Source organism: Geospiza fortis, unplaced genomic scaffold, assembly GCF_000277835.1.
Source record: "Geospiza fortis unplaced genomic scaffold, GeoFor_1.0 scaffold112, whole genome shotgun sequence".
Taxonomy (NCBI): domain Eukaryota; kingdom Metazoa; phylum Chordata; class Aves; order Passeriformes; family Thraupidae; genus Geospiza; species Geospiza fortis.
Window position 1 is genome coordinate 20,044,280 of NW_005054298.1, and position 13,307 is coordinate 20,057,586.

The 13,307-nt window shown below is 36.4% G+C and overlaps 1 protein-coding gene across 4 annotated transcripts in view; it reads right to left on the reverse strand.

Annotated features, from left to right (window-relative positions):
* Positions 1 to 5,764: 5,764 nt before the first annotated feature.
* Positions 5,765 to 13,307, reverse strand: part of LNPK (lunapark, ER junction formation factor) — a 44,710-nt gene continuing 37,167 nt past the window's right edge. For 2 of the 4 annotated variants that reach the window (XM_005415874.2, XM_014307376.2), the window contains exon 12: positions 11,535 to 12,926. In XM_005415874.2, coding sequence (XP_005415931.1) covers positions 12,733 to 12,926 — 194 coding nt within the window. In that variant the 3' untranslated portion in view covers positions 11,535 to 12,732. Of the gene's footprint in view, positions 6,348 to 11,534; positions 12,927 to 13,307 lie in introns of those variants that run through there. The other 2 variants (XR_004081854.1, XR_004081853.1) reach the window with 2 other exon arrangements.

Sequence of the window (13,307 nt, forward strand, 5' to 3'; positions counted from 1 at the left end):
TAAGGAATTTTCAACTAGGCATTACAGAAACCATTAATTGTTTATCAATAATACTAAATATTTCAATTTATAATTACTTGGACAAACACCACATTAGAATAAGACTTCTGAGGAAGTGATTGATGCAACCAAATCAGGTTCAATAAAAATATGGTGATTCCCTTTAGACTGATACACACCATCCTTGTGATTAAAAGTGAAAAATATTGGTAGACAAAGCATCCTGTATGATCTGAGGCACTTGAGCCTTTGCTAAAGAAAAACCTGAAATGAATCTTGGGTAGATCAGAAGTGCTTGGATTTAGAACTTAGTATTACCATGTTCATTCCTTCTTATACCTGCTGTAGAGAAGCAAACATTCAGCTCATTCAGTGCTCCAGTTATCACCACTATGATTAGATACAATAGTGAACACATGCAAACAGAACACAAAAATTACCTTTGCTAGAATTCTACCCCTGAACCTTACAAAAACTCCCTACCCAAGCCATTTTTCATTCATTGAACGGAGAATCACTCCATTAAATGTTATGAGTCTGGTAAACCCCATCTTTTGGTCAGGTATTGAAATAACAGGTAATATTCCAACCTAGTATAAACTCAGAGAGTTTATTAAATCATTATTTTTTAAAGACTGAAAAAATAAAAGAAAAAGGTGGGGGGTGGGGCTGGTCACTATTAAACACATACATATTGAAAAAATACATGCATTTTTTATCTGTGGATGTATCACAGAATTTAGCCTGAGATGGAGTCCATTGACTGAGAATCCTTACAAAAATAAAATTAAAGCTGATTTTAACCAACTCTTCAGAGCACTAAAGTCCAAAGCATACCAACAGTCATAAGACATTTATTACTCAAATGCAGCTGAAAGGACACCACCCCAACAAGCCATGTTTTGGAAGATGCACAGACACACCTTCCTCAGCCAGTCCTGGGTAACCAGGCATTGGTAGAGCCATGACATCAGGTTTCTCAATCCTGCCGCCCAAGGGAAGTTTTTCCATCTCAGCTATTATGCCAGTGATGGAAATTAGAGTGGCAGCAGCATCCTTGAACTGAAGAGTGCATTTCTGAAAGCCACAATATTTGGAGGACCTTCCCTTCAGCCCCAGTGCAGCAGCCTTTGGCAGAAGCCGAAGAGAGCAACAGCCAGACAACCCACATCTGTCCTGGACACACCCTGACCAGAGGTGGGAGCAGCACCTGTGCAAGGATCTTACAAGCACTAAGCCAAGTTTTCAGTGCAGCAGTACTGGCTCAGGGGGAAATCTCAGAGCTTTAACCAGAATACACTACTCCAAATACATAGCTGGATGCTCCACTATGAATATGAACTTACAGCTAGTTAACACTTCATAAACATGTGTTTAGCAGCTGAGCTTTTTGATATCCTGTATTTTTACCAAGCTATCTTCTAAGCCCAAAAGCAAAGATAATGGAGAATCAGCATTAGTTTCTCCAAGGAAAGGCAAAAGAGAACAAAATATATTCTTACACATTTGGTATGCATATTTCTGGGAGTTATAAAACTTAAGTTCTGCAAGGCAATTTTCTGAATTTTCACTGACAAACAAATCTGAAAAATCTTACATCAGCAGGGTTGGTTTGCAGATGTTATTTGTGCCATTTATTTATCAAAAATAACTAGAAAATGTTTTTAAAACATCATTCCAGACTGTACAAATAGGAATGTGACATGGGCTGTCTGTTTTACTTATACTGTTTTACTGCTTCATATTCTGAGCAAAAAGAGAGGCTATTTTCCCCAGGGGTTCAGGAGGGCATCCTATTTCATTTCTTCAGAAAATTGTTTCTCTGGATTTCAATCCTTTTAGCTAGATATGACAAAATATAATATCAAGAACACTTATGCTTTTTATCAGCTCTATTTTCAAAGCATAAATAATAGATCAGTATATATTTAAGTCAGGTGACCAAGTCTTATTTCTGAAATCAAATAAGCATTTTGCAATTTTTAAATGATGCTGTACATTTTCACTACAGCATCATTATGCCTTTAAAATGCTTTCAAAAGACTAATTTATAAGCATGAAGTGAATTTGAAGATATTTCACTAGTGTTAATAATACCTCACTCAGGTAGCATTCAATTTTCTGAATTCCTGGGTTAATGAGGCAAATAAATCAAAATTAAATTGGCCTAGGGAAAAAAAAATCAAATAAAATTGCATCTATTACATTATACATTCTGAGACTCCTCCAGTACTGTTCACAATAGCAAACAATATTCCAGTTCTCAGAATCATTACACTTACTCAGAATCAGAGATTAATCTCACAATCTGAGATTTAAAATCAAATAGATCAGACTTGCTGACTAGACAAACATAATGCCTTATTATGATGTATCAGGAGTATTCACAAGATGTTGTGCACAGTCTTAGCCAAGTACTTTCCATTAAGTGTCCATAATTTCAGCTGCCTACCATTTCTTCAATAATTCAACCAATTCCTTCCAGGAGGATTTTACCATTGCAACCTGCTAGGTCTTTTCTTTTAAGATAAGCCTTAAAAAGAAAATACATTCTGCAACCAGGCTATCATTCACCATTTTTTAAAAAGCCCCAAAATCACACAGATCTAGGCAAATAGCTGAAACAAACAAAAATCCTAGCATTTCTGAAAAATAAATACTTCTAGTCATACTGCTATAGTATGAATCATGGAAAAAATATTACCTTCACCCCCTTCTCTAAAATATGAAAGGAAATATTTTATAGATACTATAAAAAAGATCGTACTGTTGGGGAATACCAGTGTTGTCAGCTCTTTTTCAAAAAATGGTTAATAAGATACAATATAGAAAATTAAAGAAGCCAAAGTTGTTACCAGAAATAATAAACTCAGCATGAGCAAATAACAATCAACAAATAATGACATGCAAAGAGTAGTTGCCATTGCTATCCCCTTATTACTTCTAGTCAAGTAACAAATTCACTTCTCTACCCAGAGTCACCTACCTGCACAAGGGCAGCCTTTCAGCCTAAGGAACTTTCTACAAACACGGAGCCCCAGCTGAAAAACAAACTTCCCCACTGAGCTGTCATCACCTGCTAAGTCAGCAGCATAGACCCAAGACTTCCACATATACAGTATTTACATTTTTTAAAGGAAAACACTGCAGAAAAGGGGACTGGGTGGTTTTTTTCCAAAGTTACTACTGGTTGTTAACATTTAAAATTTAATAGCAGTAAAAAAACCCAACCCAACAAAGGAGTTAAAGGCCCAAGTGCCCTTAAGTGGCACAGGGCAAAAGCAACAAGAAACAAAGCAAAACCACGGTTGCACGTTGTCCCGAGGTAGCACCATCCTTATGGCTTTGCAAAACAATTTGTATGGTCAAGAGCTTGCTTAGGAGCAATTTATATGGTGATCTAATAAATTTGTTTTGATTTTACTCCCTGGGGACAAACAACACCACAATAGCTACTTGCTAGAAAACAGTGAGCAAAAAAATGACACTTTTCCTTCAATTGCATTAGAATAGCTTTCAGTTTTACCAATCTATAACAAGGGCACATGTGCAGTAAGTGAGCAGCCTCCACAGGCAAGAATTAAAAGACAAAGCCAGCCTAGCAAAAGCACCCTCTCTGCTCATGGTAGGTTTGGAAGGAGTGGCTCCTTTCAGTCCCTATTCCACATCAGCCACTGGGATCAGCTGCCTCCTGTGCCCCAGAACAGCCAAATGGTTCTGGGGACTAAGCGTTTATATTTTTGACAGTTTAAAGAATGCCATTCCAAAAAGTGTTGATTTTACCTCAATATAAAACAAAATAAGCACTTCCCCAGTTCCTGAATTAAAGTTCAGTGCATAACTCTGGCACACCAACACCACTTAGTGCTTGGCTGCTGAGGAGGCAGGTCTTTTACAAGAACATGAAGTCCTACTTCAAATTATCCCTTTGAGTTTAGGTTGTGACAGACAACACTGACAGAGTCACTATCCAATGGTTATTCAATTGCTTGCTCAGAATGACACAGTAATTTTATTCTGATTCTTAGCTCACAGAACAGACACCACAATTGCTATCAGTCCTCTCAAGGCCTTATGCTCTTTGGCAAGGAGTACTGATTTGTGTTTTTATAGCACTACCAGGTAGTGCTTGTGCACTGTCATTATCCAAACAATTTATGACAACAAGTGAGAAAGAACATCTGGAAATAAACCAAATGCATTTTGATCTGCTCAGGATAAAGATGAAACATTGTTGGGGCATCTAAAAACAGCCTCTTAAATCAGTATGTGATGCACGTCTGAGATGCTCTGATGTTCTGAAAGGCACCTAAAAGCATGTAAACTTGCATGATTACCATGCACATAACCAACTCATGAGTATTATCATGGGAGCAACATGAACACAGTGACATCTCAACTGCCTGCAGGATCAGGCTTTGGCCATAAACTAGAATATGAAATTTAGATTATATTAGAATACAACAAAAATGTTTAAAGAAACTATTTCAGAAAATAAAAGTATTGTAAAAGCCGATGGCACCAGACTCCTTTCTACCACTAAAACAATGTTAATTTAAAAGCCAAGATTCATTTGAAAACATTTACCTGTAAATCAGAAAGTCCCCAGAGATTAATTTCTGCACTTATGCTATTTGCAAAAAATATTTAACTTAAAGGCATTCCTTTTTTCCTGAAATAATTGCATACAAGATGAGAACTAAAACACAATCTGAAGTGTAGTAAAGGTAATTGCTGCACTTACTGCTCGTGTCATGTTGATGTATTACTACGTATCAAAGGTCACAGTTCTGTACTCATACATTATCAAATTTGAAAGAGCAATATTCGAATCCGACCAACCTTTAAACTGCCCGGAATCTGTGTGAAAATGGATGCAGGCTAACTTGGATTTAAAAAAAAAAAAAAAGGAACCCATGTTTGGGAAGCTGAGGGGTCAATCAAGCCAGACTGACAGGGTTACGTGTCACTTCTGTGCATCTAATACCCTCTTAGATTATCAATGAGGTGCAGTACACTGATCACAAGCTAAAGCAGCTGCGCTAATGAAAATGAAACAGTCTGAAAAAGCTAGGTAATACAGGCCTGTGACACAGGGCAGTACCTTGTGGACAATAATGGAGGAATAAGGACATAAATCACCATTTAGATACAATAAAAGCTGCAATACCCACCCTGAAACATCTATGGAATCGTGGGCCAAAGTCAGCACCTTCACAACTCCACAATTCTCTCTGAAGCTGCCACATATTTTCAGTCCTGAGTCAAGGCAGGTTTTCTTGCCTCTACTTCAGCACACACAAAATTTTGCAGTCCTGTGCCAGGCTGACCTTTGAGGGTGGAGAGCTGGCTGCTCATGCCATGAGCCAGGAGTTCTCACAATTGGCTGTAGCACAGACAAATGGGTCCTATCAGAAACTACTCAACCTTGAACAACTTTCTTGTCCTACATATGCCAGTCCAACTGGGGGGCAGGGGCTGCATTAAAGAGGTAGGGGCCCCCTCATCCTTGTTTGGTAACATATGGGGTCCTCAAAAATACCCAGATAACTACAAAACTCAAGTTGATTAAGTACAGCCAGCACAGAAGGAACTATCAAACAGAATTATCACCTCAAATCATCAATTAAGCTCAGGCAAATAAATAGCTTTTTCATGATCAGTTTTTTCCTCAAGAAGTTAGATACACAGCAAAGACAGTATATATTCAAATAACAAGCTATAAAATTTCATTTCATATGCTTTAAAATTTGCTTCATTTGGTAAAATAGTAAATTTCAAAAGGGGAGCACAAGTTCAAATATTTTCTCAATTACAAGCAGAAAAGCTAAGACAGACATTTCAGGAAGTCTATTAGAGCCTAAGAATTCACACTAATTAATGTTTTTGCCATTGATTTTAATGGAATTTCAACTGCAGGTGATGTATAGTCAAGGCTACAGCTAGGATTAGAATGATTAAAGATAATATTTCTGATTAAAGATAATATTTATAGTACATAAACAAACATACCCTTTACTAATGCAACAAGGCTATTACAACAATAGCATCTATAAATATACAGGTACTCCTGTTTAAATAAAAGCTCACTATACAAAAAATGCAAGTACAAACATTCCTAAAGAAATAACTTTCACATTTCCTTTAAAACATAATTCAAACCAGTTTTCTTAAAAAGGAATTTTCTTGGTGGTTTTGTAAAATGTTTTTGAGTGCTGAACAAGTCAAAAATTAAGTTTCATCAATGGAGCAGAACTCCTTGAAGTGATGCAACGAATTAGAGGGCAAACCACTTGAGAAGAGCTGGAAGGTCTTTGTTGCTTGAGTTTTCTACAAATCCAGCTTCTCTATTTTCATTGCGGCAGCAAAATGGAGAGAGAAAGAGAGAAAGAATGATTATTTCAATATAAGTTTACAAATTTAGAGATGACTTTGAATTTACAAATTGAACACCCAAAATTGTCAGCTCTCCAGTATCTGTACCCCTTATTTTCTCCTATATCTGAATATCTTGGGATTTTGCTGCATGTATTCTTCTCTGGCAGTTGCAATCTCCCTTTTGCAAATTATTTTTGTCACACAACAGAAGGAGAATACATGATTTCACAGTAGCAAAGGCTTATGAAGCCCTCCTGAAAAACATTAGTAATTGTTCACTGAAAATCCTAGCAGTAGTGTTAGGTACCTACAGTGGCAGTCCTGAAATAGCTTTATTGCCAAGACTTGGTCAGGACATCCCCTTCTACCCAAAAATTTAAGTCATGATCAAATTGATTTTATGCAACCTTGAAAGTTATATTATGATACAGTGCTTTAGATTTTTCACTGCTGCAAAGTTAAATAATCTACTGAGAATCTTTCAAGTGTTTGCTTTAATCTCAAAACCCCATGGTTTGGGAACAAATTATTGTATAATCAATACATTTCATTTTAAAGCTCTTCTCACTATCCTGCCTATCATATACTTCTCTAGGTCTTATTCTTCATAGAATCACAGAATCGTTATTCTTTCAGAGAAAAGATTGAATGTGACCTGACAAGACCCCAGAGAAGCCCACAAATCAAAAGCAACGGTGAAGTCGAATTCCTTGAGACTCGCAATCTTAAGGGACAACTCAATTTCTTATTTTTTTAAATGCTGGGGGGTAGCAGTTCCCATTGTTAAACACCATTAGAGCTTATCCTATTTGTTGTGTAAACAAACCTCTAGTAAAAATCCAAGGCTAGAATTCCCACCTACTCAGGATGCCATTCTTTTCCTACAAAGGCCAAGGACCCAAAGCAGGAAGTACACTGAATTTCAGACTACCAGACAAGCTCAACTAGGACACATTTCTGATGGAAGTTTACAGTCTGTCCTCTGACAGAAACATTGGCGCATGACTATACACCAGGATCTGGAGCCAGTCAACCCCACCAGCTGTAATTCCTTGCCTTCAACACCTTCCACAAACCTGAGATATATGAATTCCACCTAAAGACCACACCATGGAAGAGAGAAGCACTGCCAAAGACCAGTAATGATTTCATGCACATTTTCCTGCCAGTGAATCAAAACTTTCTGACAACCACCAAAAATCTCTGTCACCCATATACTGCCATTAAATACATTCTTAAGCAATTATAAGAAATTACATGCCATCAATCAAACACAATCCACTAGTCATAGAGCAATCTTTTATTGCCCTCTCATTTTAAATCTAATCCCTCCTGCAAGGCTATTTGCCCAAATTATTAGGAACTTTCAAACTTCCAGTCTTTATTCCTGGAAAACTTACTCTCCTCCTAATGTTTATGCACTTGATGTATCTGCAGCCTTTTTTTAAATTAGCCTGTATTAAGGATATGTGTTCTGTACAGTCTCTTTCAGAGGCTCACTACACCAGAAATCTGGACAGGGTTACATTTTACCAATTCTAGAAGGGAACTGAAACATGAAATGCTGACATCTGAGGCATTAACTTTCAACCACATGACTGGACAGGAAAGAACCTCTTAAGAGAGATTAGGGGAAAAAAAACCAAACTAAACCAAAAACAGTCTGTAAGACATGGAAGGAAATGAAGGCCTAAAGATTTTGCATGAGAACACTCAGGGAACTGGTCAAATTATTATTTGCCAAAGCCACAAAATGAATCTTCAAGGTTATTGTTCTAGTGCAACATTCACAGACAGGACATCCCTTGCCCCACCAACAGTTTTCCTCATTGTAGAATACCTAACAAAACCTCACTCCAGAAGCAGAATAAATACGGAGAAGTAGCTTATTTAAAACTTCTTTACATCCAGTACTCCTGTACTGAATGTGTTTAGACTTAAAAAGTCTTTAATGTTTGTAAAGTTTTTAATAGCAGACTTAGCTACTGAATAATGAGTTTCCCCAAGCCTTCTCACTCCTCCAGCACCACAAAACCACAAGTGCACAAACATTGCTAAGTTCAGAACCATATACCAACAAAGAAGTGTTTCTCCCCAGCCTCTACGTTAAAACACTTTGCAAGTCTCTCATAATAGCTAGACAGCTTTTTTTCTATCAAGTTTTTGTCATATACTTATTCTGGAATTAACTCCAAAAAGCAAACTAAATTCTCTAATAAGATTCCTTGTCAATTCCATCCTTATTATTTCTGACATAGGAACATGACAGTAACCTGAGTTATGTATTGCCATGTGGTAACAGCCAAATCGTACCACATTTTCTGAAAAAATCTCTTCAAGCTCATCTTTCTTATCTCTTGGTTAAGATTTGGTTCTAAAAGAAAAAAAACACTATTCCTTCTCTCCCCCAACTGTTTCACTCCATCATTAAGTCCTTCCATTGGCTTCTACTCATGCAACACATGGGGTTCAATCTTAACTTCAAGCCAACCATACCCACCCATAGTCACTTGCTTTTGAAAATCTCTAGACCATTCCTAAACCATCAACTTTTGCATTACCTTCATTTTCCATTCCTTGGGAACGTCTCTTTCCTGCATGGAGGCTAAACAGATTTCTTGAGAAATCACCATACCAAGAATCCACCTAATGTTTTAATTCAAATTGTCCAAGGAAAATCAATTGTGTTCTCCTTTAGAAGAGGTATTAGAATTCAAAATACTATTGCCTTTGTTAACTCACTTCTAAAGTAAAATGTAAATCTGACCACCTCATTTCAATTTATTTTGAAGTAGAACACTCATTTGTCTCTTGTGACAATTTTTACACAGTCAAGATAACTCCTCCCCAGTTTATAAACCCTAAGTGAATAAAAGGACATTTCTACAGTTATTCACAATATTCCAGAGTCAATAAAAACACTACATCAACAAGCTTGCTACGCATTACTTCACTATCCCACTCAATTTTCCTTTTCATCCTGGCCACAGAAAGAAAGGGGGCTCCTATGACATTGTAGAAGTCTAGTCCTGTGAAAAATCTCTGAGTACTTCTGAAAAAATTGAGGTTTGAGTACATGCCAAGACGTCAGAAGACAACAAAATATGGAACCACAGTACTTCTTTAATTTTTTTTCCCTCTACTTTCTTCTATTTCCTCATTCTTAAGAGTCAAATTGCAACTGGATTAAACATGACAATTACTGTACTTTTTTTGTCAACACACTCCTACTTCCAAGGTTTTTTTGGTGTTACAAAGACATGACTAAGTGTGGCTACTGCTGTTCATTTACAGATACTTTTGGATTCAATTCCTGTTGGACAGGTGCCTTTTACTATTGCCACAGTCACAGTACACAGAAGCCAAGAAGCAACTGCTGCAGAAACAGAATCCTCTTCCCATATTCGTATCAGGACTGGGCACCCACACTTGGCAGGAGTAACATGTGAATGCTTACTGTAAAATGAGAAAAGCTCAGTCCATAATGGTCATATGTATCATCATGAGCCTGAATTCACCCACAGATTAACCCTGTGCCCTCATTTACTAGAGCTGCTTTAAAACCCTGAAAAATTAAAAAGTTTAAAATAGATTTTTCTCTACCAAAATTCTAGGACATCCTTTACATAATCTTCAAGCCTTTTGAAGCAGTTAATGAAAACAACTGCTCATACACTTTTTAAGTCTTTTAGGACAATTCTACCATGCACTTAAAACAGAGCTAAATCTTCCTGTGCTCAAAGGTTGTAGGTATTTTTAGGTCACAAAGCAGGTTTTCACATTCTAAAAAGTATTTGTTTTCACATCAGGTTGACTGTCTCTACTTGATATATTTGATATATTCAGTGATATATTAAACAAAAAGTACCAATCACTTCTGTGGAAAGTTTCTCATGTCACATTTAAGAATCTTGGGAGAAATAATTGCCCACCCCAACCCCTCCAAATACCTTTTTTCACAAAATAGTTCATACTGCCAAAATCCTAAAAACATCAGTTTCTTTGGCAAAAGCAGGACATGTGAAAATATACATGTTCCAGACTAAAATATTTTTAATATGTAGGTCCAATATCAAGTTTTCTCAGTCAATTCTATAGATATTACACACATTACAGCTCAGCCCCTGCTTGTCATGGAAAGGACCTGAAATTACTCTACAAAAGACCAGACACTTCAGATGCAGATTTTTTAAAGGAAGTAACATCTGTACCTAGAGTAACCTTAAGTTCTGAACTGACAGCAATTCATGCTTTCATCTCCCATATGATGGATCAGGATATTAAATTTTATTTCTTTTTAGCACTCATACTGTAAGTATATCCAACAATTTACTGTGCTGAATTACTCACATGGTCTGTCATTTGTTTTCTCTCCAAAAAAATAAGCCTTTAAGCAGATAAATCAGTGAGGCACAAAATGCAGTGTAGAGATTAGCAACCTACAAAAAAATAAGTAAGATTTGCCACCTTTCAGGCAAAATTGTTTCCATTTAAAATAAATTCTGTAATCTAAAATATATTCTCTGAAAGTATTAAAGAGTTAATTCCCCTATCCCTTTGTACCCTGTACTTTTCTCATACTGTAAAACATGTCCTGAAAAGGGACTATTTTCTTTGTATTCCCAACTAAGATAGTCACACATAAAATGCCCACTTGCTAATTGTTCATGTAAATATAGACAAACACCTATGAGTACTCATTTAATCACAGGCCTACATTCTGTCTATTAAGACTGCTAAATAAAATATTAATTGCAATTAATATAGTAAAACAGAAAAAAATTCCTTCTTAATCTAAACACAGACCACACTTGTTTCTGACTGATGCGAGGCTGAGCTTCTAAACTATCCCCAAAGAATCAGAAAATAAAGCATGTAGCTGAGAAAGAAAATTAACTGCTGTTGTTAGTGTAATAATTATGTCTTGTATAAAGACATTGATACTAAGGTTACATTGAGAAACATGCTTTTCTTGTAGAGGACTCTCAAACTGCTAAGACTGAGGGGTTTTATTGTCTTTACAGTGTAAAAACCACTTCCCTTTGGAACCAAGACATTAGATTAAAAATGGTTTTGAAATTTGCCTCTCTCTGTAGTGAAGTACACAACACTGTACAAAATAAAACTTTTATCGAAAAATTACTAAGTCAACCAAGTCACATATGTTCAGCATTTATTTCTAAAAAAATCTGATTGACTTAGGTACCTCACAGACACCAGAAAACTTCCAATCCAGGATCCCAGCTGTTACATTTAACAGGAAATGTGTAACAAATGTCCTTATCTTAAAAAGCAATGCAATTTAAAAAATTACATTTTCAGTAATCCAGCAGCAAATATTCATTGCAATTGTAACATTAAATAGTATCAACTAGCTTTAGGTACAGTTAGTAAAGCCTTTTGGCAAATTCACATGCACTTCCCCTTTTCATCAGGGACCCATTTCTATTCTATCAAAGCCACCTTAGCTACAAATAGACATGCTCCTTTTAAGGTGGCACAGTCCTTCTGAAGTTGCACAAAGTAACTGTAGAATAGCTGCATACAGCAGAACAGGAATTCTCTTCAGTTTTAGGAATCACAAAGCAAGTATTGCTGCTAGATGTCTTTATTTTCCTTTAACAAAATACACAAAGGCACAAAATTCACTTATATCTTGTCATTATAGTACAGGTATAAATAGTGCTTTGTATTCAAGTACAATCAAGTGCAGAGACTTCTTATATTTCATGTAAACACAAAACAGTTTTGCATGTAGGTGCCTCTGGTTCATCTGCAATGCAAACACCAAAGGTGATGCCATTTATCCAAGTGCCATTTAACTGAATTCTGTCAAGAAGTTAGACAATGAATAATATTAACACCACTGCACTGACACTTCCATATGCTTAAGTCAAATGTCGGATGACACTGTAGCTTGTAAACATCTGTGTATTAAACGTGTACTCAATCCATTTTAACAGGGCAGCATTAAAAAGCATCTTAAGTTCACTAGACCAAACCTGTTAGGTCAATTACCACCAGTAATTGCTCTTAATGTGTGACAGCTAAAGAGATGTCAAATTGTAAGTCACCCTCAGCAAAGCTTGTACTTTGAAGTTTTTAAATATGCAAACTGAACGAGGGCTACAACTGTTAGACTTCAACCAACTACACATTCTATGTGTTAACTTAAAGAGACATGCTGAATTTACAATACCCACTTCTACACATAGCTTTGACACACTGTGGCAGTTGAGGCAGTTTAAGCCCAAGCAAGATTTTTAAGTTGTACCATTAAAAAAAGCTCACCTGAATAGTAACAACAGGCATGAACAAAGCTAAAAACTAGCTACAGAAGGCACTTGAAGTATTTTATTCTGCTTTTATTAAAGATTCTTCACTTTGTTCAGCTGAAGCAGACTCTGAAATAGCCTCTTCGGTTGTTGAAATGTTTTCTGCTTCTTTTTCAACTTCTTCAGCTAGCTGATCATTTAGATGCTCAGAACTTGGTGCTTTATCATCTGTGTCATTTGTCTCAACGAGCTGGGCCCCATCATCTTCAGATTCTGTAAAAAGAAAAATGACAAAATAGCCATTTGCAGAAATTAAGTGGCAGCTAATATTCTTATAAAGCAAATGAAACATTCTGCAATTGCGCACAGGTTTTGACTAGTAACTGCATGATGTTCTCAACCCATAAAAACTTTGATTTTTCTAAGACAGTCACAGGTAAAACAATTAAAATTTAAGGGAAAAAATACTATGGAAAAGACCTTAGCTCTCACTAAGAAAATACTATGTATTACTTGCATATGCTCATCCTCAACAAAAGCCTTCTAAACTTGTGTACTGAAGTGAGATGTTAAAAACACGATAGCAATTCAGTTTCTTTGTCTTTGGCAATGTCAGTTTCACCAATTGTTGAACTTTTTTTTTATAAGGGTTCA